The sequence below is a fragment of the Ambystoma mexicanum genome, chromosome 1p (genome assembly GCF_040938575.1).
Source record: "Ambystoma mexicanum isolate Mex_15411 chromosome 1p, UKY_AmexF1_1, whole genome shotgun sequence".
Lineage (NCBI taxonomy): Eukaryota > Metazoa > Chordata > Amphibia > Caudata > Ambystomatidae > Ambystoma > Ambystoma mexicanum.
The window spans coordinates 533,239,591-533,265,386 of NC_090921.1; the positions used below are offsets into that span (position 1 = coordinate 533,239,591).

General features: G+C 47.0%; 1 protein-coding gene across 2 annotated transcripts in view; it reads left to right on the forward strand.

The window, feature by feature from the left end:
• Positions 1–19,916, forward strand: part of MFSD12 (major facilitator superfamily domain containing 12) — a 208,519-nt gene extending 188,603 nt beyond the window's left edge. For both annotated transcript variants that reach the window (XM_069649442.1, XM_069649443.1), the window contains one exon: positions 18,364–19,916. In XM_069649442.1, coding sequence (XP_069505543.1) covers positions 18,364–18,455 — 92 coding nt within the window. In that variant the 3' untranslated portion in view covers positions 18,456–19,916. The remainder of the gene's footprint in view (positions 1–18,363) is intronic.
• The last annotated feature ends 5,880 nt before the right edge of the window (positions 19,917–25,796 follow it).

Consider the following 25,796-nt stretch of genomic DNA (forward strand, 5'->3'; position numbering starts at 1 on the left):
GTGTGCATGAATTGCAGGAGCTTGCCGCCTCTACTGGGCAGTCACTGCCATAACACTGAATCTCCGCCTGTGGCCATGTGTTATGCCCTCGATGAAAGACTAGCTCAGGCTCATAAGGTGTAGCTCAGGCTCATAATCCAAATCCAATGCTTATAATACCAGCATTAGCAACGCCACCTCTGACTCCAAAGAATTATTCTATATTCTAAAAGAATTGGAAAACCCGGCACCAGCCATAACCTCTACCATCCCTAGTAAAGAGTGGTGTACCACTATCCCAGACGCTCTAGCAGCCAAGATAGAACTACTCCAAAACAAAATCACAATCAAAAAGCAAATACTTGCAAACAAACCTGCCATTCTTAATCCGACCTTGTCACCTCATGAGATTATCAATTCCCCATTCCATTTCACACCAGTTTCTCAAAAAGTAGAATTCAAATGAATTGTGTCCTCCAACGTATTCCGCATTTTAGATGTATTCCATCCAGCTTTAGCTGCTTCGGAAATGTTTTCTCGGCAGAGGGTGCTGTGTATCAATGTAATTGAGTCGAAGTCCTCCGTCAAGGATGACGTCATCGGGTATACAAGTAGCACGAGCGGCGCCCGTTGGCCTCAGTTCTGTTTTTCCGCAGTACGTGTTGCATCAGAGACTCGGCGCGCCTCGAGTAGTTCTGTGACGCAGTTTTTGTGAAGCGATATTCGAGAATGTCCTTGTCGTCGACCCCCGACTACCCCATGTTCGGGGTTCAAAAAGTGTAAATCCTGCGGTTCGAAAAATGGCCATCACGGATCCGCACCGAGAATGTCTGTGGTGCCTCAGTGAAGGCCACACCATGGAGGCCTGTATGAAGTGACAGGCAATGACGGGGAAGGCCTTGCGAGAGAGGAAGGTAAAGCTGCAGGTAGGTCGAAAACCCGACCGAAAAGTCTCTAGTGTCGAGTTGAGGTCCCGTGAGGAGAAATCTCCTCGACGCGAAAGGCAAAAGCATCGGTCTAGGTCCCGAAGTGGTTCACACCACTCTTCGACTAAAAAGTTTTAAAAAAGACACCACTGGTCCCCTTCCACCTCGTCCTCGGACGAATCCCCCAAAAAAATGAAATGCCCCACAAAACATTCTTCCTTCAAAGAACGGGAAGCATTTAGAATTAAAATGATAGAGGTGTTTGAAAAGGCTAAGCCTCGGTCCGCGCCTTCCTCGGAAGCCGACTGGGAGCGTGACCGTTCTGTCATTCGCGCGCCCTCGAGCCCGGGTGATCGAAGGAGAAAAGATCGGGAACTCTCCAGGACCCCGAGCGAAAAAGATTGCTCTAGTCGAGTTGAATGTTTGAGGTCACCAATGCCGTCCGGAACCCGACATACCTCGAAGGGCAAGCCCTCGAAGAGCGCCTCGAAGCCAGCTCCGTCGACGACCACTATTTCATCGACGCCATTAATGCCCTTGTCGACGTCGACCCCAGAGCCCTCTGCGCCAAATGTTTCAAAGGCTCCAATTCAGCCAGAAGCTGTCAAAATAGCAGCAACAGAAAAAGCTGCAAAGGCTGTAAAGCATTCAGTCTCTACTGCTACACCTCTCCCAGAATTTGTTTTGAAACCTCTTCCAAGGAAAGAATATTTCAAATCCTTAACCAATTTTTGAAGAACAAGAGGGATCTGAGGAGGAGGATGTTCCTTTTGGCCTGGACTATGGCACCCCAAATGTCCCAGAATGCCTGATTTCTGGGGAAAGCAGAATGAGAGATCTGGTGGAAACCTTGCATAATGCAAGTGGAATTGACACTTCACCTAAAACAGAGGTTGGCAGGCCAGAACCAGGGGAACATGCCAGTCTCTCATGCAGGCAGCTAATGACAAAGGTGGTTGAATATTTAGGATGGGCTAGCCCACCAACTCAGTTCATCCAGGATGATCTGACCGATATATTGGATCATGGTCCCACCAAAAATCTGATTGTAGCCTTACAAAATAGGGTGGCCAAAAATTGGGAGACCCCGGACTCTATCCTCCGGTAAATAAGTCCCTCACTTCAAAATACCGCCCTTCCAGTAGCCACCCCGGCTGTCTGTCCAAACACTCTACTCCTGAGTCTGGTGGTCCAGGCAGCCACAGTTTCAAATAAGGTGGCGTACCCTTCCATCATTCCGGATAGGGACGACAAGCATGTGAATGGTTGGGCGCGCAAGGTATTTTCAGCTGGGAGTATGGAGTTAAAATCGGCCAACTCCACATGTGCCTGGACAAACTTTTCGTACACTCTGTGGGAGTGCGTTGCAATGGTGGCGGAGCACATACCAGAAGGAGAAGAAAGGGAAGGATTCCTAGCCATTGTTAGAGATCGAAAGGAGGCAATGCAGGAATATCTGGATTGGACACTGCAGATAGTGTGAGCAAGTCCATGGCCACTAGCACGGTAATGCACAGATTTGCGTGGTTGCGAAAGTCTGGTTTCGCACCAGACGTGCAAAACCGTCTTTTGAACATGCCCTTTGACGTGTCTCACCTTTTTGGCACAAGGCTGACGAGAGCCTTGAGAGGTTGAAGACCTCAAAAGCGGCTGCCAAATCTTTAGGAGCTGCTATTAGGCAACCCCAGCCTTTTCGTGCATCAGGACAATCTTGGAGGGGACGATCCTATCGTTATTACTCCTCATATGGGAAGGCTAGAGGAATGGCCAGTCAAAGAGGCCAGAAAAAAGCCACTTGTGGTGGACGAGGAAAATGTGCAAAGCCAGCCCCAGCTGCAGCCTCTTTACCATCAGCGGCCGCAGCAACCGCCACAAAACCACTTTGTGGACTTGCAACACAAGACACCTGTAGGAGGCAGGCTATCACAGCATCTGCAAGAATGGCGAGCCATTACTTCAGATGTTTGGGCTCTACAAATAATAGCCAAGGTTACTGCCTTCGTTTTCTAAAGCAACCTCAAAGCAATCAACCAGGGAGACACTCTTTTTGAAGTTTTCAGACCTGCTCCAACAGCAGGAAGTCTTAACCCTGCTAGAGAAAGGTTCTATAGAACCAGTACCTGTAGCGGAGAAGAACAAGGGATGGTACTCCCCATATTTTTTTATTCCCAAAAAGGATGGAGGACTGAGACCCATCTTGGACTTAAGAGGCTTGAACAAGCTCCTCAGGAAGGACAAGTTCAAGATGGTCACTCTTTCTCAGATCCTTCAGGCCCTTCAACTTCAGGATTGGTTGGTGTCATTCGACCTCCAGGATGCTTATTTTCATGTGCCAATCCAATTCAAGCACAGAAAATACCTGAGGTTCATAGTTGGCGATTCGCACTATCAGTTTTGAGTCCTGCCATTCGGGTTGACCTCCGCCTGAGGGTCTTCACCAAGTTAATGGTGGCAGCGCACCTCCGGAGAGTGGGGATTCACATCTACCCCTACCTGGACGATTGGTTAATCAGGGCACGTTCTGCCGAACAAGCCCTGGATCATGTGAAAGTCACCTGCCACTTCATCAATTTCAAGAAGTCGCAAATGACACCTTCCCAACAGCTCCAGTACATAGGGGCTGTATTAGACACATCCTTGGGAAAGAGCTCGCCTCCCAAGTCGAGGGCTCAAGAAATTCTTCAGATGGTTTCCAAATTCCAAAATGCCCAAAATCTTCAGGCCTAAGACTTCTTGAGGTTGCTCGGCCTCATGGCATCCTGCATTTTCCTATTGCCAGAAGCACACCCGAGGATGGGATCCCTTCAATGGGCTATAAAGACTCAATGGTCCCAGTTTTCAGGTCAAATGACGGATCTCCTTCAAATTCTGAACATGGTTCGGCACGATCTTCTGTGGTGGACTTGCACAGAGAACATCCTAAAAGGAGAACATTTTTGGCAACCATGGCCGGAGATTACAGTAGTGACGGACGCCTCACTCATGGGGTGGGGAGCTCATGCCAACAATCTGACAATCAGCAGTCGTTGGTCTCCATCGGAGTCCAAACTACACATCAACCTTTTAGAGCTGAGAGCAATCGGACTAGTGCTGAAGGCTTTTCTGCCATCTGTCAGAGGAAAATATTTCCTGATAATGACAGACAACACAGTGGCCATGCATTATCTAAACAAAAGAGGAGGTGTAGGGTCACTACCTCTGTGCAGAGAGGCAATGCGGCTCTGGTATTGGCCAATTCAAGAAGAAATCTCCTTAACGGCAGTTCATCTAGCCGGAGAGGAGAATATGACAGCGGATGCTCTGAGCAGGCAGAGTACAGTGTCCCACGAGTGGGAACTGGCTCATGAAGTCCTTCAGGAGATCTTCACCCTTTGGGGAACCCCTCAGGTAGACTTGTTTGCGACCGGAATCAACCGAAGTGCGAAATGTATTGCTCAAGGGAATTTCCCCCGAGAGGAGCCCTAGTGGACGCGTTTGTGGTGGAGTCGAACCTCCCACTGCTATATGCGTTCCCTCCAATTCCTCAAGTCATCAGGACATTGAGACGGTTCGGAAACCGCATGGTCCTAATTGCCCCGGATTGGGCCAGGAGAACGTGGTACCCGGACCTTCTAGACGTGTCCATCTGCCCTTCGTTACGTCTTCCCCAGAGAGAGGACCTTCTCTCACAAATGGAGGGCCAGGTTCTCCATCCAGAAGTCAAGACTCTCAGCCTTCATGCTTGGTATCTGAAAGGGTGAGATACAAGGATTGGGACCTTCCAGATGACGTCATGGAGGTGTTGCTTTCGGCAAGAATGCCGGCAACAAAATCTCTGTGCCGTTGGAAGAAGTTTTGCAACTGGTGCATGGAAAAGAATGTTGATCCTTTTCTATGTTCTATCCCGGAAGTGTTGTCTTTCCTCTTGTCCCTTGCGCATAGGGACCTCAATGCTGGGACCATTAAAGGTTATCTTGCAGCGCTTTCAATTTTCAAGCGCTCTTCGGAAGAATGTTCCTACTTTAAAATTCCTTTGATAATACAATTCTTAAAGGGACTCACCAATATGTTCTCTCCTTCTCAAGTCGCAGTTTGGGACCTTAATCTGGTTCTAAAGTGTTTAATGTGTGCCCCTTTTGAACCCTTGCACACTTGTCCATTAAGATTACTAACACTGAAAACTGTTTTCCTAGTTGCTTTAACATCTGCAAGAAGAGTGAGCGAATTGCAGACACTGTCTTCTGGGTCACCCTATACTGTGTTCCACAGGGACAGAGTGGTATTGAGGGTTAAGCCCTCATTTTCACCTAAAGTTGAGTCTGATTTCCATTTAAATCAGAAAATTATTCTGCCCGCGTTCTATCCTCCACCTCATCCCAGTAAGGAGGAGGAAAGATTGCACAGGCTGGAGCCGAGAAGAGCTCTAAGCTTTTACATTTCTAGGCTTTCCAAGCTTAGAGTGGATAATCAACTTTTCATTGGCTACACCGGAAGGAAATTGGGTCAATCAGTGTCAAAACAAACCATATCACGTTGGATTGTGCTTTGCATTTCAGAATGCTACAGATTGGTGGGACAAGATCCACCAGAAGGCTTAAGGGCCTATTCTACCAGAGGCATAGCCTCTTCGACAGCCCTTCAAAGAGGTGTTCCCATAAAATCTATTTGTGAGGCAGCAACTTCGATCCATTCGAAGAACAAGTTACTTACCAAATGGTAACATTCTTTCGACTGGATGTTCCTCAAACGTATTCCTCATCGCCCTCCCATCCTACCCCTCTGGAGATTTTCCGGGTTATTGCCACTTCAACTCTCGCAAGGCTGACAACTGGCTACCTACACTATCTATACAACAGAGCAATAGGGGAAAAACAGAACTGAGGCCAACAGGCACCACGCGTGCTACTTGTATACCCGATGATGTCACCCTCGACAGAGGCCTTCGGGGGACTTTGACTCAACGACATCGACGCACGGCGCCCTCTGCCGAGAAAATTTCAAAGCAGCTAAAGCTGGATGGAATACATCTAAGATGAGGAAAACGTTGGAGGAACAGCCAGTCGAAAGAACTTTACCAGTTGGTAAGAAACTTGTTCTTTGACACCATTTCCAAACTCAAAGCCTCCAACTGCAAAGGCGACTCCGTCCCAGTATCAATAGTCAAATCTTGTGCCCTCACTCTCACGCCAATCATCACTAACTTTGTAAACACATTCTTCAGTACCAATCTGGTCCCAACAAGTTTCAAAGAAGCCTGGGTCACTCCCCTCTTGAAAAAACCTACCCCACTGCACCCACCAACTATAGGCCAATAACAACTGTCCCATTTCTCCTCAAAATATTGGATAAACTAGCCTACAATCAAGTCCAATTACACTTTGAACAGAACCAACTCCTTGACACTACGCAATCTGGCTTCCGTCCGAACCACAGTACAGAAACGGCGCTCCTGGATTTAAAAATCCAGATGGATACCATCAGAGACTCAGGGAAACTCTGTATCCTCCTCCTACTCGATCTCTCTGCAGCGTTCCACCTAGTAGACCATAATCAACTTTGTGCCACACTAGCCAAAGATTTCAATTTCTCCACCGAAGCCACCACCTGGATCAAATCCTTTGTTGCAGACCGAACTTCCAGGGTCTTCATAGGTAAATAAGCTGCCAACCCCATCCCAGTGCCTATCGAGGTCCCCCAAGGCTCCTGCCTCTCACCCACGCTATACAACGCTTATACTAAGCTCCTTTTCTCAGCCCTAGACGATATGGGTGTCATCTACACCAATTTTGCAGATGACACCCAGATCCTCATCCCATTATTGGGAGACTACATCCAAGATACCAATACCATCAACAAAATCTATGCCATAATTCAAAGTTGGATGGCACTAAACAGCCTCTGTCTCAATGACGAGAAGACTGAGGTGCTTATCATGGGCTCCCAGTCTAAAATAGTGGCACTACATCCGGATTACTCATCCATCAATATTGATGGCACCATGATACCGGTACTCAAACAAGCAAAAACACTAGGTGTTTACCTTGATGCCAATCTCACCGTGACCAAGCACATTAACGCCCTCTCATCTTCCACGTCCTATACCCCCAAACAGTCACCAATTTGTGACCCCCACCAACTGCATCACACTGGCAAGAGCGCTGATTTTATCCAGACTCGACTACTGTACCGTACTCTTTCTTGGAACCACTAAGGCCAACTTAAATAAACTCCAGCTTATTCAAAATAAAGCGGCCCTTGGAATAAGAAAATCTGACCACATTTCTAAAATCAGAAGAGACCACCATTGGCTCCCCATCAAAGCCAGAGTCATTTTCAAAACCCTGTGTTTCACGTTCAAATGCCTCCACACAAGCGCCCCTATTTACCTTAAAAACGCTATAACCAAAAAAGAATCAGAGCCCCCATTAGATCCAACAGCCAAGCACTCCTAATAATCCCCTGCTACAAGAACACCAAGGCAGGAGGCAGCAGTTTCCAATACCTAGCCCCCACACATTGGAATACTCTCCCCCCCCCTCTTCATCAAAAATTAGGAATCTTTTACAGGATTCAAGAAATGTTTTAAATATTCTGTACTGTGCCCGATTGGCCTTCCTAATTATTGTTTTAAACTAAGCTGTCTGTAACCTCACCGTGATACCCAAGGGTCTGGGCGTGTAACAAATGTAATAAAATAAATAAATAAGGTGTAGCTGGGGCTCATGAGGTGTAGCTGGGGCTCATGAGGTGTAGCTGAGGTTCATGAGGTGTAGCTGAGGTTCATGAGGTGTAGCTGAGGTTCATGAGGTGTAGCTGAGGTTCATGAGGTCTAGCTGGGGTTCATGAGGTCTAGCTCGGGCTCATGAGGTCTAGCTGAGGCTCATAAGGTCTAGTTCAGGCGTTTAATGCTGCAACTGCTGCTTTTGTTGTCTCCCTCTATAGAGGATTTCAGAACAGACTGTTGCAGGAACATATTTATGACTTTGTTTTGCACTTCGATGCTTGCTTTGGTGCAGAGGATGCTGAGCCTTCCGTTGGTTTGAAGCCAACCAGGGCAATTGTTTGCACTTGGCCACTTGTGGGCTACATGACCACACCTAGTGGGGAGTGCGCTTCCAAAAGGAGTAAAGGCAGTACAAGCATGGCTCCATTTCACCAGGTGGGCCCATGCGTAAGTTAAAAGAATGCACGAGCGATACAGGTTGAAAGTCTACAAAAGCCTTGACTGCTCACTGTCCACATGCTCGGGCTCCCTGCTGTTGTACTTGGTCCGGGTGAGAGCTCACTGTGAGTGGGTGCTATTGAACCAAAGTGTACCCTTCTCCAGGTCAGGTCTATAAGAGTTCTCTATGGCCCTAAGGGACTCTGACAGACAGTGGGTATGGTTGTCCTGACCTAGAATTTGAATGCAAAGGGGTTTTGGAGCACCCTATTGACTAACTGCAGCTCTGAGCCAATTGGCACCAAACTCCCCTAGCAGTCCTTAATGAGAGAGATTTTGGACTGGGGTCAGATTAGGTCATCATTCCATAACAGAAGCTGACTCGAGGAGGTAAAGTACAGAACTGCTTCATCACGAGCGCCATCACATCCAAGCCCCCACCCAAACCTCAATCTCATGCATGCTACCACCTTACCGGCTCCCATCACCCCACTCGCAATGCATGCTGGGCCACACCGCCACAGTCCCATGGGTGTGTCGTTGGGGGACCCGTGGCACTGCTCCTCCTGTCTGATGGCCATTCGCACTCTGTTTCAAGGTTGCACTCCCGTGGAGCCGTTTTGAGGCTTAGTGGGTGACAGTTCACAACTTGATAACCATTGCCCTTTGATTACCGAGGGTTGGTTGCTGATAAGGCACGCACTTCTAGTTCATACAGTTATTTACCATCTTCTCCTTCCTCTTGGCAGCAAAACCATTTCAGTTGCGCAAGAGACAGACTGTTCCGAGCAGGCTAGCAACATAAGCTTACTCAGGCAACGAGTCTAAGGTAAGACCAAGCAACAATGGCGCATAGCGTGGATGCCACGCTGTGGCGCCAATCTACATGCCTTCTGTCTGCTATTTCAGACGGATGTGTTGGAGGTGGAGGAGGGGAGGACCACCACAAATCCAGATTCTGATGGGGTCATTTCAAAAGTTGTATCCATAAACACTGACAATACATACGTACGGCAGGTTTATGGTGGTAGTCACCATTGGGGATTGGGACTGCATGCAGTATTTGGCAGTGGTAGAGCAAAACACAGTGTAGTGTAAATACCACATGACCATGAGTTGGAAAATCCCACAGTAATTCCTCAACTTTTATCTCCAGCCGAAATTTGCAGGTAAAATTGATCTTTTGGTCCCCAAACTATGGCACCCATCCCAAAACATCCTTTCTCTCATGTGATGGGAGGTGCTTGTGGCGAAGAAATGGTGCGTCTTATTAACAAAGAGCATCATTGATGCGCACATTTGCCCACATGCAGGGGCAGGAGGGGAGTTTCTTGGAATTCCAAAGGACAGCAGATATTCACAAACTGTAGTCCTGGAATAGGCAAGGAATTGATCTATGCTTGCTTGCAAAAAGGCAAGGCACAATGCACAGAAGGTCCATTACTGACCCATCTGTGCATTTGCTGTCAAGCAAGCATTTATATCCCTTTCACAACAGTGGAAATTTGTTTATTACATTTTTTGTATTATTCCAGGCATGGCTGTAATCACTGTTTTACCACATTTACCATTGTTGGGTCCCCTCCCCTAACATTTTCCTCTTCCATCCCAGGCCCTCTGTACTTCACTGGCCTCCCATTTCACAACCAAAACACAGGACATCCTGTCCTCACTCTCCTCTACCCGCTCCCAACCCCCACACCTGCCCCCAGGCCTCTCTTGGTCCTCCTCTTTTCCCCCAATACTCTCCTCCTTCCCGCTCATAGCACCGGGTGAGGTCTCTAAAGTTGTCCGCTCTATGAATGCCTCCTCCAAACAGGTGCTCCTCTGCTCCCCCAGAACTATCGAAGACAACATTTCCTCACTCGCTCTTGTGATGGCACATTTCTGTCCCTCCTGCCTGACAAACTACTGCCCTATTTCCACTAATCCTTTCCTGGTTTCTCTTGGAGAAATTGTCCATCTCCCAACTTACCCTCCACACTGAATCTGCTGGCTGCCTTCATGACCACCAGAGGCATCGAAACTGCTCCCCCGAATATCCATGAAGACCTGCTCTCAAACCTTGACTCCAACTCTCCTGCTGTTCTCCTCCTCCTGGATTTTTCCTCTGCCTTTGACACAGTCAATCGTGCCACCCTCATAAAGCAGCTTCATGACACCCTTGGCATCACAGATCTGGCACTTTATAGGTTGCCCTGCTTTGTTTTTAATCGACCCTCCCAGGTGCAACTTGGCACTTTCCTCTCCTCCATCTCACCCTCTACCAGTGGCGTCCCTGAGGGCTCTATCGTATCACCATGGCTCTTCAACATCTATCTTGCCCACCTGATCTCCTCCTTCTCTCCTCACTTCCAGTGTTCTGCTGATGACAATCAGCTTTTCTTCAAGCTTTCCTACTCTACTTCCTGCTCCTCATCTCAGATTCCTGACTAACTGCTATTCAGGCATGGTGCATGTCTAATGATCTCTGTCTTAATACCAATAAGTCTCACCTCATTCACTTTGGGACACCTGCTCCCTGCTTCCCACCCACTTTCTGGCTGCTCTCCTTTTGTCCCCTCCCATCCCAGCCTGTGAGGAAAAAACCTTGGTGTCATCTTTGACTCCTCTCTCTACTACACCCCTCACATCATGGACCTTCACAAGAAGGCCCACTTTCAGCTTCACCTCCTCAGAGGCATTCTCCTCTTCCTTACATTCCTCCAGAAATGCAATGTCTCCAGAGCCCTAGTCCTCTCTAGGCTTGACTACTACAATAGCCTCTTCCTCAATCTGTCTTTTCCCTCTCTTTGCCCCCCTTCAACTAATCTATAATAGGACTGCAAGACTTATCCTTGTCCTCAAGCCCAGGGACTGCCTCTCTCCAGCCCTAATATCTCTCCACTGATTCCGGTGGCTGCAAGGATCATATGTAAGACCCGCTGCATCATCCACAAGGCTTTCTGAGGCCTGGGAGCTCTCTACATCAAACTCTCTCGTCCGAACTACCTCCCCGCTAGAGCCTTTCGGTCCTCTAGCTTCAACTCTCTGCAGACTAGACGTTTTTTCAAGCAGAGAGTGGGGGTAGATCTCTTTCTTCAGTGCCTGTGCATCCCTCTGGAATGGCCTCCCTGCCCCTCTCAGACTTGAGCCAGACCTCCTTAAGTTCCGGAAGCTCCTCAAGACCCTGCTCTTCTCTACCTCCTTCCCTCTTCCCCCCTCCCCTGTTAACACCTGCCACTGCTGGCCTGGTCACTTATGAGTCGCAGAGATAACCAGGCTGTCCCTGACCAGTCTTTACCAGCACAACCCTAACCAGCATTGCCTTTCCGGGCACACCTGCCAACCCCTTTGACTCCCCCCAGTACTTGTCTACTCCTAGGGCACTTCCTCCTCCTTCCCCTCCCCTGCTTTTTTTATCATTCCCCTGCAGTTATGTCCTCGTCCCTGACCGTCTCCACTCCCATTCCCCCTGCCCACCTCTTCCCTCCCCCTCCTTCACTTCCCATTACTGCTCTTACACTATCCGAATGTCACAAGACCTAGTAGGACCATTACTGTTGTTTTATATGCTCTGCTCCCCCGCCTTATTTTGCACGCTTTGTAGCGCCTGGAAAACTTTTGCTGTATAGTGTGCCTTATAAATATTCAATAAATAAAAAATGTAGTCGCAGAGTTGCTTTTAACACATGTTGGACCATTAAAAACACTTTTTGCTTCATACCGTTCACTTCCGCCAGAGTCCTAACAAGGGAGTAAGTAGTATGTTTAGGTGGGGCGGTGGGTGGATGATTGTTGGGCCTGGTGGACGCTTTGTGGCATCGCATTCTGTAAATCTCTGTGGTAGGGAGAGCACTAGGGTGCACAGAAGGATCCCTGTAGGGTTTCACTATGCAGCGTTCATCTCGCTGCTCTTTGATTCTGTTACTCAAACGTTCTTCCCGCACGCCTTGTTTTTCTGTTCTAATTGCACGTATGTGAGGGTGGAATCGACCGCTTTATAGCAGGTTACAAATTTAGAAAAATCTATGCTGACCCTAATCTCCCCATGCTGCTTATCCCTAAATCTGATGCACACCCCACTCCCATGGCTGACGGGTTCATCTGAATTGCGCAATACGCGTTTGCTCATTTCCAGAGGCGTTCTACTGCATCCAATTGCCGCTCATCAGTGTTGGGATATTGAGCTGCACGCGTCGAGCGGAAAGAGAACCAAGTTCTGGAAATTAACTGAAAATATCACTATAGCTGAATATGCCAGTTACAATATTTATTTGGGATCCACTGAATTTTCCCTTTAGCTGTTTGGTTGATGTCTAAGAGCGAGGCCTAGGCAGGTAGGCCTCAGCAAATTCAGTAAACCTCTGTCCAAACCGTCATCCATTTCCTAAAAACCTGTCACATTTTCCAAAATTTTAAATAATACCTAACACAGCCCCTTAAAATACTCACATGGCGTTTTTTGAAAGACCAGGAAAAGAATTCTAGTCATTTTTGCCGATCTCGTTCCCAGGGAGTTTGAAAATGCATCCAAGCCTGACATTTTGATACAACTGAGAACTTAAGTTGCAAGATTTCTTTGATTTAGTTGCAAGTTAAACGAGTGTTATGCACATTTTGTATCACTTACAAATGTTTCAGAGACTGTGATCTGTTCGATAACACTCTTAATATTTTACTTTTTAAATAAGTGAGGTAATATTGCCTTTCCCATTATCATTGGTTGATTGGCAATAGCGTATACATACTACCCTTGTTTTATCTTCAGGTTGTTAGGTGCTTTCAAAACTTAAGCAGATCCGGCACCAAGCCCTACAGATAAGGAACCCCTACAGAGAAGGGGTGTATCGGCCACTTTTACTCCCTAAAAATAGTCACATACTAAAATAAAAATATGGAGTACAAATACTCCCACTAAAAAATGGCAAACAGAGATGTAGAACCTTGTGCCCCAGCTTTTACTCACTCAGCACAATGATTATGTTTTGACAGTAGTGCAAGAAACTACTATTATTACTGCCTTATCGGAAGAAGTAAACATGTATCTTTTAATGTGCGTGAATAATTAGGTGCAAAGAAATAATTATTACGCACACATTTCCGTTTTCCTGTTGCAAATTATTTTGAATCGCTTATGAAATACACCCATTGGGAATTGGACGTAACATTTTTACTCCCTAGAAATCCTTTTTCTCCCAACCTTTAAAAATAGGGAGTCAAATACTCCCACTTTCAAATCTTATCTGGAGCACTGCCTGGACCTAGCGGATACCTCTTCCAACAGGTCACAGTAGATCGGTAGCATCGACATTTCAAAGTCTCTACTTGCCGAAACCTGTGGATCTTCAGGCCCAAAATGTCTTGGCCCTGAAGGCCCCTCAGGCCACCAGAAATGGCCAACTCTAGGACAGGAAGCTGGGAGAATAATTATGAAGGATCTTATGTGCCAAAAGGGCCACTTCAAGCAATGTCTTGGTGCCTAAACGACACTAGTGCAGTTCTAGTAGGATGGGGTAACGTAATCAAACTTCCTGGCCCCCCAATAACCTACGTGCCGCTGCATGAAAGACTGCCTTCCACAGCAAAAAATGTATTTCCAGTGTCACTGTGCAAAATAACTAAAGGCTGCAGCAGCCGCCGAAAACGAACAGAAGAAACAAATGGTTACATAGCCGTAAGGGGAAATGTACATGAAAGTTAGCATCTTTCATCTTGGCATTCATGTGAGGTATAAAAGAAAGTGAGGAGTGGAGTGATAAACCCAAAGATTTTATAGAACGAGCAAAACCAAGGGCTGAACTGAAGCTTCAGGAATTCAAAAACGAATAGATGACTTGAGTGTATAAGGAGAGACTAAAAGACATGAGGAAATGTGAAGACCCACTAGTCTTGATTGCCTGATGGCTGTCGCAACGATGGTGGGTATCACTGTACTGATGCGTTCCAGCACCTTCTCTGGGATCCAGATCCTTGCCCCTTCTGCAGCGGCTGCACGTATAAGAAGATCGATCACTGAGGCATGTCATTGAGTGAGGCACAAAGCATGCCCAGCCTCTTTCCAGCAACTGTTGAAGGGAAGGTCAAAAAGGACCGTAGATCCTCTGGCGCCCATTTCATGTAACAAGATGCCATGATCGATTGTTTTTATTCTGCTGCACAAGCCCACCAACTTTTAGATACTGTTTGTGGCAGTCGTTTTCTAACACATGCATCAAGTGACCCCTCTTAATGCAAGCCTATGGGCTTAGCTATTTGGATACTGTGGCCCTTTGGTGCCGAATCACAGAAGCAAAGCAGCACTTGCTTACACTAACATTTTACATTTACACATACACTCACACTCTCCTGAAACAAAAACATACGCTCTCTCTGCACCTCGTACATGCACTCTGTCCACACACACACATACTCTCTTACACACACACACACACACACACACACACACACACTCTCTCTTTCGCTCTTTCGCTCTTTCGCTCTTTCTCTCTCTCTCTTTCTTTCGCTCTTTCTCGCTGAGTTGCAGAATGCCCCATAGAGTCGATTTGTGACGAATCAACTTCCGGGGCACCAGTGGTCCAGGGATGAATATCTGTTTCTAAAGCATCAATCAACCCCACATCTTTAGTACACACCAGAAGGGATCCGAACAGTTAACAATACAAGTAAATTATAAGATCTCCTTGTCCAATTTTGGTAACATGGACAGAATGGCAGACTTATCTCTGCATGGTCGTGGATCGTTGGTTAGTTGCAACACAGTGAAAATACCATTATTACCCAATGATGAAAGGGATTGTCCAGTCAAGGTTGTATACAAATATCAACTTTATTATTACTACAACAAACAGTGCTAGCACACTAGAATTACAACCCACACTGTAAAGGAACACAGAGGACAGATAGTTTCACGAAGGGAATGGATGCATTCTGGATACTGACAAGAGGGTAGTTTAAGTAATCAGCCTTACAGTTCAAGGTTATTTGGTTTCAACACCAAAGGGGCAAAGGGTCGTAACTGTCTCTTGTGTCCTTTGGAGAAGGACCGGGGGGTTGGGGGAGGGGGAAGAAACCACAATGTACCTGGTGATAAAAGAATTTCTTGGTGCTCAAGGCGATTCCATGGCGCTTTGTAGCCTGTAAGACAGAATTGGTGGCAAGAGACAGCTGCGGGTACCAGGTGGCAGGCTGTTGCAAGCAAGGCTGGACGGAGGTCTGCAGGCTGTCAGGCGCGGCAGCTCACGGCCAAGAATCATTGTCTCTGTGCTGGTTGGCGGATCTGGAATGCTGGTCGAGGCGTCTCGGATGGCTCTGGTGACTGTGGCGTGACAACAGTCAGCTGTGCAGCCAGATGCAGTTTGAGGACTCTACTGTCTCAAAATTGTCCTTAAAAAGATGGGTGTTTAAATATATCAGACCCATTCCTTGACTACGCGGCCAAATACCCAACCCTCACCAGGAGGCCGCCGCTCACCAGATGGCTCCAATGCAGCCCCCTCTACTAATCCCCGACCGGACCCCGAACACTCCAGAACATAGGGGAACATTCACTCAGATCTTGCCCGCCCAACCACCGCATTCAGGAACCACCCACTTTCTCCTCCACTGTACGACTCGAAATAGACTATAAAGGCTTTAATTAACGCTTATAGTGACCTGTATTGCGTTGTTGCATGTAATATTCCATCTTGTAAAAATCAATAAAATGTTGTTGGAAAAAAAAAATAAAGATGGGTGTTGGATGATGATTGTGTGGGACTCCATTTAGCTTCTTCACAGGGCTCGTGTCCTTTGGGGATGGCCCAAAGCTCAGGAGGGTGTTTGCAGCCAACGGCCTTGTCCTTTGTCCAGAGACTCTCTGGTATTTCCCACCTTGGAAGCTTGCTGTCAGAACCTAGCAGGGTATTCTGTGTGCTGGCTGGGTACCGGTTCTGAAGCTGCTGGACTGGTCCTCTGAGTTCGGTATCTCCCTCTGTTCCCTGGCAGATGTTTAGGGGAGGGATCTTGCTTCCCTCTTGGAACACATGGCCTTGCTTCACTGGCGGGAGATGTAAGGTAGACTGTACCTTCAGCTCAGGTCCAAATAAATCCTCCTTACTCTTTGTGAAGTCTTCAGATGATCTGATCAGTGAGGGGCTCAGCCATCTTTTAAAGCCAAATGGGCCCCAGTGATTGGTGCAGGCTGCGCCCACCTTAATAAACCAATCCTGAGTCCCCACCAACAATCTTCAGTGATACTTCAGGTCAGAATCAGTTTGCTTGGCAACAGACAGGGGAAGGGTGACAAAATAGAGAAGTACCACCCATCTTCCTGTCTGCTGTACATCAAAGTGTCTCCCTAATTAACTGAGCCCTATGCAGTGCTTGATCACACCATGGGCCTCCTTTGAAGTAGGAGGTTGCAGGAAAACCTTCGTCTCCTGTAATTCACATACTTCCCTGCTCTGAAAGGAGTGGTTCCAGGCTTGACATTCACTGTCCTTTCATACCAAGTAGGAGTGTTAGTACCAAGTAGACACATTGCATCACAAATAAGGTCTTGGTCTCTGGTCTCCATTGTCACTCCAGCACCCTGGCCTTCCCTGAGGCCTGCTAATTAGCATTCTTCAGTATTTGCCACCAGCAGTAAGGTTTCGCAATGGAGATGCAAATCCATGGGGCCTTGAAATGCTAATCAGGCTGCTCACGGCCAGAGGCTTTTGATGTGCCCACAGTTGTCAGGTGTCAGCTACACATGACCGGGGAGGGCGGCGCTGGTAAGCTGTGTTCTCCCTGAGTACATGACTACTTTTCTGCTGTTCGGTGAGTGTGAAAAATACACGCAGGAATGGCCCCACATAGTTTCCAGAGGTTGATCTCCCATCATTAATTCTTTTAAATAAATCAAAAAGCCCAGGCGATTGCACTCTCCCTGTGCGGATGGTCGAATTCCTCACACGATTCACAAACGTTCAGGAGAAAACTGACTTCTATTGCACCTTTTGTGAATTGGGAAGCATTCTACTCCAGCATAAATTCCACATAAGCGGTAAATTAAGCAGACTTTGAGATTCGGTCCCTTTCATCAACCATGTATGTATTTAAACTGCAATGTTTTTTTTTAAATTACGCAGTATCTTCTAAAATGTCACCAAAAATTATGAAATTTCTGGAGTCGGCAAGTAGGACTCTGTCACTACTCTTTGGAATTGCAAAGATGTAGTTGGGTTTGTAGATTTGCTAAGAGAACAATTATCTAAAAATATTTGTAATACAAAACATGAACCTACCTGTGCCGCATGCATCATTTTCAAATAGTTGCTGTCTGTCGAGGCTAGTTTCTGTAATGTTCTCAATATTTTAGTCCATGAAGAAAAAAAAATCCTTTGACATGATCTGTTCTCGTCCAATAGAATGAAGAGACCAATCTGAAGTAATGTGCCTATTGTCTATCACCCATATTTAAAACTGTCAAAAACAGTTGGTATAATTTTCTTTTGTAACAATACCAAACTAGTGAATGTCTCCTTAGCTGAGTTTTCCCGCTTGTCGCCTAGATTCAGCTATAATCATTTGTAGCTGGTCAACTTGGATTTCCCCCTAGGTTTGAAGTGTTTGACCGGGAACCGGCATGCACAATACCGAAGCGAGTAGATCTGTGTATTAGGTAGATCCTTGTGGTATCCAGTTAAAATGCCGGAAAAAAAAATGTTGAATGTTTTTTTATTTATATGTTTTTGTTGGGTTTAGCTAATAAAAATACATTGTAAATAAAATAAAAAACGTAGGGTTGGGGGGGGACCACCCCCCCATTAAAAAAAATGTACAAAATGAAATATTTTTTGGGCATTTGTTTCGAAATTATTGCATTCGAAAATATGTCATTCGACATATTGACTATAAACCGATCCGTGTATTAGTGGGCGAATGTTGCTGGGCACTGTCATTGTGATGAGCTAGATCTGAGGGCCATTGATGGAGGGAGGAGCCTGATGCAATGCGTGTCATTTCCACCGACATTAACTGTCCTAGAGAGGAACCAAGTGCTGATTTACAGGCCAGCTGTTTCGGAAAAGATGGGGTCCGCCCGTCACCTCGCTGGTAATGCGACCGACTGCCCAAGTCCTCATGCTCTCTTGGATACCACGGAATAGTTGGGCAAGTCTGCACCTGTAGACTGGATGCGTAGGCTGTCTGACCTATGACTTACTCGATTCCTCTTTTCCCAGCCTCTTCTAAGCTGTGTTGCACCAAATAAAACTTGTGATAAACTGAATTCGTTTGGATGGAACAATGCATATTGGGAACCAGATCTTGAATTTTAATTTCTCTTTCTTTTTTTTTTTTTTTTTACTACAGATGGAGTGTGTGTGAACGGGATGGTTGGCAGTGCTCAAGTCGTCTGCGCAGAGGTTCCACCAGTTGAGCAGGATGACATACTTGTAAACTGAATGGACATTTTGATGCGTAAAACCTCAGACCAGAGCTCCTAATTTGAGACTGTGCCTGCGCCCACAGTTGTACAGGCTAGGGGCTTCTGGTCAATGCACTTTACTAAGTGGAGAGTTCCTGGAATGTGACCACTGACCTCTGTCGCCTACTGTGGTACCCCGCCCAGTTGCCCTCCGTAGCAGTTTTTTTCCAGGATGTGCTTCTTCTACCCATCAGTCCATGCACTGGACATGGCAGAGACCAAATGTAGTCACACACGTCCTTTACCTTTATCAGGTGGGGCTTGAGGGTTTGATTTCTCCTGGTGTGATGGAGTATGTGGTAATCATTGCTGATCTACTCAACTTTAGTGGTAATTTTGTGACAGAGGGAATGGGCATGTTTAGATATTCCAGTTTACCAAATTTTGTTTGGATCGGTATTAGGATAAAGGGACCCCATATTGTTCCACGTGGTGCTTCTATTTTTGGAACTGCCTCGAATTCAATATGGGTATAAACCGAAGGTCAGCCATTTTCTTTCCTGTCCACATGGGTATGTACTTTTCCCTTGGGAAAGGCACGGTCTGGGCAGCGCTGAGAACAGTCCTCAGTTCATAGATGGGTTTTGTCTGAGCCACAGATGTGTAGCTTCACCGATGCTACACACACTTCACAAATCTGCAACCCGTCACTTCTAGGGTGAGTCAAGAAAGCATATGACCTGCCTGACTTATTTACACATTTTTGCCAAAGATACCTCTGCCAGACTGAGCCTTTTGTTACATGTGACTCTAGTTTAAGGGGCCGTGCGGCCTGAGCTGCCGCCATCGGGCAATTCTGCCGTACCCTCCTTCTCTAATAGTGTACGAGAGTCCCTTGCCAGCAGCCACGTCGTAGCTTTGGATTGGAGTACCTGCACACAAGGAGCGTGGCCGAGGCAGTCTACTCCTTCCACGATGAGCTATGGTCTCCAATGAGCAGCAGATGGAGTGAACTGATCACCTAGACGTCCTCTAACCTACCCACTGAACGTCGGGACAAGCATGTCCTACAAACACTTGCTGTGTGTGTTTCCCGTATGCATTGTCTCACCCTAGCCACATGTCACCGGTGGGGTCCATTCCATTCACTTGTATTAGAATATTTGAAATTCTCTGTATTGTGCTGCCAAATCTGATAACCAACTTCCGATTCAGTTCCCAACGAGTTGCTCAGGAATAGAGCATCATGATTTGTTTGTTGCTGGTGTGGGGGCTCTCGTGTGTGCCGAAAAGGCATGTTACAATGTTGGTAAAACAACCCCTTTATTGGGAAGGGGGGGATCGGATCATCAGTCGTGGTCTATGTCGGAGAAAACGTACTCTCTCCAGAATCGTCCGACACCAGGTCCTTTTCTATCTTCCAGAATGAAGAATCCACTACTGATGACTTGGATTTTCAGGAATAAAGACCTAAAGTCTTGTGATATCTGTTCATGAACACATGGTGATGATGGTGTGTACCACCAGAGTGTTCCTTTTTTAAGATGTAATGTAATCAATGTGCGTGCAAGCTCCTTGGAAGCAGGTGTGGAAAGAGTCCCATCTATGAACCTTATGGACCAACGAGGGTAGCCCTGTACCACGAGTGTGTTAGATGAGGAGAAAGATGAGATGAGGAGAGAAGTCTGTAGAGGAGAACTTGAGGGTAGGAGAGGATGGGTAAAGATATTAAGAAAAAAGGAGGGGACGGACTGGCAGAGCAGGGTTAAAAAGGTGGAGTGTGAATGAGTATCACGATTTTAAAAAAGGACTGGGTGAATGGGAAAGGTATTTTGCAAGAGGTGGTGAGAGGAGTGGGAAAAGAAGATGGGGAGGGGACAGAATGGATGACATCAGGAGAGGATGTGAAGCAATAAGGGAAGAGATATGGTCGCATTTTTAGAGTAGGTGAAGTAATGGAATAGGAGGTTATGGATGAAGACATCAGGTGAGGATGGGAGTACTGGAGGAAAAGGTATGGAAGGAGACATTGGGGAGATGGTGAAGTAATGGAACAGGAGGTGTTCATTCGGTATAAAGCCTGCATTTTACAACATGAGGTACCTCCCCACTAATCCCTCTAATCCTTTTGAGGACTTTTCTGGTGTTTTGGACTTTATTTTTCTCCAAGCCAGGCATAATCCAATGCCTATTTAACATACGGTTACCCTATAATATTAGGACTTGAGGTGGGAATTACTGCTATAACAAATAGTGTCTTAATAGTCGAATTCAGAAAAAACTCAATTCATATATCCTTCCGTCACCCATGTATGGTAATTGATACTCACTTCCCTTCCAGGCTATTATTAGTTATTTAATAATATACTCAAACATTCTTGTATTGGGTCTTTCTCATTGCCCCATTCGTTTATTTTATAATCCTTTTCTTGTTTTTTTATTTTTCCTGGGGTTTTCCTGAGTGCTATTAGGAGCCTAGGTTATAATTTTCCTGGTCTCGTAGCTCTTTCACCCCTGAGCCTTCTACACAAAAACATATTTTTTCAACCAATATTCATAAACAAAAGTGCAGCTTCCTACAATTGGTGCTGTTATATATTTGTGAGCAAAAATGTGTGATTACAATAGATTTGCAGATATGTAAGGAGACACAGAAAATACAGAAACTAAAATAATAATGTGCTCCAGAGATGGCTAAACCTTTTATCTGACACTCCAATCGTGTAGCTTAATTTCACAAATCTTGTTGAGTCTGCCACCATCTTTGGAGAAGCTTCTCTGCTGTGAGATCGGATAATACAAATCTCCTGAAAACCATCCGATCCAACACCAAGGAAGCATTTAGCATAATGGCCCCATTAGCATGGAATGCCCAGATGCCGCCATTGAGAATTATAGCCTCGACTGAGGTTTTTAAGAAGAAACTGAAGACTGTTCTTTTCTCATAGAATAACCTAAAAACTCAATCTACGGATCTTTCAGTTTTATTGACATTTGTTAGGACTGTATCTGTTGTGCTGTTTCCTGTTTGTTAGTCCGCGCCCATAAGCCCTCGGGTACCAGGAGCGTACTATAAATTCCTAAACATAAACAAGCAGCTATGCATGGCTGCTGTGCCCACTGTTGGACTGAAGAAGAATCTGAGCAGGACTGACCAGGACTTTCTCTTGCTGCACCATTGGGGGGAGTGAATCCACCACTGTTGCTAGAGAGCTGAGGCCGGCCTGCTTATGGAAGTAAAAGTGCCAGGAGGCCCTAAAGCATACTGGTATCTGGGGGCACATCCCGACGCTTGTAAGACACGAAGTAGCCATTTTGCAACAATGGGAGGATCAAGTTCCATTTATCGAACTCTTATATCTCACATTGGTTCTGGAACACTGGGACTCCTACAGGACAGTGGGGGAAGACGGAGTGTTTGGTAGTGTCAGTAAACCAGGCCCTGAGTCTGTCAGAGTGTGCAGTAAGAATGGCTGAGAGTGGGGCAAGAACCGAAAAAGAACTCCCAGATGGGTGAGTGCAATGAAAGCTGAGGATGGAAAGAAGGGGCAGGCTGGCAGTAGGGGAGAGATCTAGAGGACAGATAGCTTGGGCTGCTGGAAGAGAGGAAACAATACACAATGCAGAGATCCTTAAACTCGACACAATGTTGGATCGGAAGCGGGCAGAGTTTGGCAAGGTATGGGGAAAAGATGGCCGTCCAACAGAGGCCAAAGATTAGGCGTGGAGTGAAGTTCAGGTTAGGGGTAGCTTGGATGAGTGGTGAGGAAAGGGGAAATCTAACGGAGGAGCTGAAGATGGAAATTGAAAGAGGATGAGTTGATTGATCTGAGAGGGGAAGGAAAGGAGGGTGTCCAATTTGATGCCAACGTTCTAAGCAGAGGAGACCCTGTGAAGGGCAAAGGTCCATGGAGGTTTGAGTCCTCTGGGTGTGGCTAGAGGTGCCAAAGACCACTATTGTCCTAGCCTTGAGTTTGAGTTGGAGCCCATCTAAAAGGCGCTTGCCAACTTGAAAAATTGAAAGTGAGAGGATGAGATGACCAGCTCATAGTTGAATTGGTCAAAGAACTGGGTTTCGTCATTGGATGTATAGAAGGTAAGGACCAAGGAGCTGATGAGATCAGCAAGGGGCTGTAGATAAAGATTACAAAGAATGTGGATGACCCCTCATAGGGAGTCACCACAACAAAAGGGTTGAGAAAAAGACAAGGGAGAGAGACAATCTGACAGCAGGACACAATGAGAACTACCTCGAGGTCCTGCTTCTTTAACTGAAATGTCTCAGATGTATAAGGATAGCCTAGCCCAAGGTATCAAAGGAAGCAGGCACGATGAGCATCAGCTGACCAATCATAACACCTGAGTCTGTTGCTTGGTGGATGTCATCAGATGCTGCTCTGAGAACATACTCTATGCTACGGCTGGGCGAATGACCATCTGGAAAGAATACATGATGGCAGAGAACTTGAACAACTCCTGGAGTTGGGTGGTTCCTGCGGACTTTAGGACTTTGGCTGATGCCCTAAGAGAGATAAGACAGAAATTAGAAGGGATAGAAGATCCCAAAGAAGGGCCATTAAGGGGAGGGACAAATATAAATAAAACTTTAGAGACAAGAGAACAGTTCTGGGGATAAAGGAGGCATTGAGAAGGGGGAAGGGAGTAGAAAATAGTGGAGCAATAGAGTTTCAGAATTCTGACTAGCTGTGGATCGATAGAGGAGCCAGATTTCAGAAAGGGTGCAAAGGAGGGTGTGGGGTTCCAAAGGAGAAAAGGCAGTGGTAGAATGAATGGGTTAGACCGGGAAGGATGATCCGGTGGTGGGCGGAAGATTGGTCAGAAGAGGAAGGGATACTAGGGAAGTTGGCTCGAACCTCAGCCACTTTATTGAAGAAGATTCTGTGCAATTTTGAGTGGATGTAAGCATAGCACAGGGAAGTTCATTAAGAACCTAAAAGAGTTCTTTTCAGATGTTTGGAGATGCTCCAATGCATGAAGAAAGATAGGAGCATATGGCTTTTTCATAGAAAGCTCCCCGGAGTATGTTTGAAAGAATGGGTCATCACAACTGGCAGTGTTTATCACTTTTGGTAGTACTCTTGTGGGTGGCTAGAGCGAGAGAGAACCATTTAGCCTGGGATGGGATTCGAGAAAGCAAAGCACAGTTTTAGGAGGAATGAGGTTATCAAGATTGGGAGAGAGGGGGCGTGGCCAACCGCCAAACGATGCGGACGTGAGCCGCCATTGCTCTTGAGCCGCCAGCCAGATCCTGAGCTAAATCCTGCGAAAATAGCCGTTGTGGACTGTTTAAAACTGCACATATAGCTGTCCGAACACAAGCGGCATCGTTTCCTGCAGGAACGGAGCGGATCCGATGCAGATTCCCGAAGATACGACCACCAGCAAACACGGGCTTGGAGCCGCGCTCAGCACCCTAGATGGCCGCCGGCAGCTCGCCGTAAGCGAAATACGAAGAGAGCACGACACATTAATGCGAAGCCGGCAGTGAAAGCAGGGGCTGCAAACACACCTGGATGAGCGGGGGTCACCCACTACGGCGAGACCCCGACGCTGTGGTGCCCGTAACTCGAGGAGTGATCAGCGCTCTAACTACCCAAATTCCACGACGTAACCGGCTTCACTATCCGGTCTGGCGCCTGAGACAAGACTACGACTCCAATCCAGCTTTCGAGACTGACGGGCCACGGCCGGACGCAGTCAATACACCCTGAGGGTCTGGATACTGCCACTACACGCCTACGTAGCTTCAACGATCAGCAACAATGTGGGCGCTCCGCGTAGAGTGCCCACGAACCCTCCTACAACGATCCCTGCAGCTCTGAATACCAATGCGGTAAGGAGTGGAGGGAGGTGACGCCCTGGAACTGGGGAGTGTAATCGGTGCCCTGATTCCCCCCTCCCTCTGTGCATAACCGTGGCTACCGCCCAGTACATAAAGATTTAAACTCTGAATCTGCCTCTACTACCATCTCCGCAACACGAGTGAGGGTAAAAGATGGGGAAGGATAAGCCGAGAAAATCCTCGACGCAAAGTCGAATTGAACAGTATGCAACAACGTCTGTATCTCACTCTCCTGAACAGCTGCCGATGGCAGAGGCAGCTCCCATAGAGGACGAGATCTCCCTCCGTGATATAAGGGCCGCCATTGCTAGCTCCAGAACCTCATTGGTGAAAAAAATGGACAGCATAGGCGAAGATGTGTCCCTGCTAAGGCATGACCTTCAAAAACTAACCGCACGCACTGGAGAGGCCGAAGTGAGGATATCGGGAACGGAAGACTCCATACGAGAGGCGAATCGCCATGCTAGCACGGATTAAGATCCTAGAATCAAGGGTGGATGACAGCGAAGGAAGGTCTCGGCGAAATAATATCCGCATACTCGGCCTCCCGGAGAAGGCAGAAGGAGACTGACTCTATGGAACTGTTTCTTGAAGATTGGCTGTTAAACACATACGATGAAAAGGCCTTCTCCAAATTTTTCTCCATAGAAAGAGCCCACCGCATTCCGACTGGGAAGGCCGTACCCGGCGCACCCCCGCAAACAGTCATCGCAAGGTTCCTAAATTATAGGGACAGCGACGCCCTGCTCCAATTGGCAAGATCAAAAGGCACATTCACATACAACGGATCGAGAATTGCTTTCTTTCCTGACTTCACCAGAAAAGTACAGAAGGCGCGCCAATCCTTCGATCCACTCAAGAAGCGCCTGCAAATGATGGGAGTCCGATACGGATTGATATTTCCCGCCCAATTGAAGATTTTTCATAATGGCACCTCGGTCCATTTCACTGACCCCCAAGGAGGCCTGGAACTGGGCGGAAAGGCACATAGACGGGGACTGGGGCACTGAAGGGAGGCAGAGAGGGGAGCGCGGCAGACCGCATCTTGAACGACCACCGGAAATAGTACCCCAGCCGGACCCGCACAATGCGATCCTGCACCAAGCAGATGATTAATTAGTCAAAATGTCGCTCCAATGAAAGAAACAATCGAATGAAGTGAGCCAAACAGCCCACCTTGGACAATGCAAACCCGAACCACATGGCATAACAAGGCTGGCGACTGATCAGCAACTCCCCCCCTCGAGACAACAAAGAGAACTCGAAGTACCCTGAGAAGGTGCTCTACAACCAGGCCTCTACTGGTAGGCTGTGTCTCGCAAACTGGTGGCATCTCCAGACTGGATGCCCCCACGAAAGCATGGCGGGCGCATGCTGGTTGAAGTTTAACTGGTTTATAACTTGAAGTTGGGCCGACAGATGCTTCAGTTGGGGGTGCAGTATGGGGAGGGGGGAGTTGGAATTGTTAAAGTTTTTTCACGTTTAGCATACAATGATAATATGAGAATACCACGA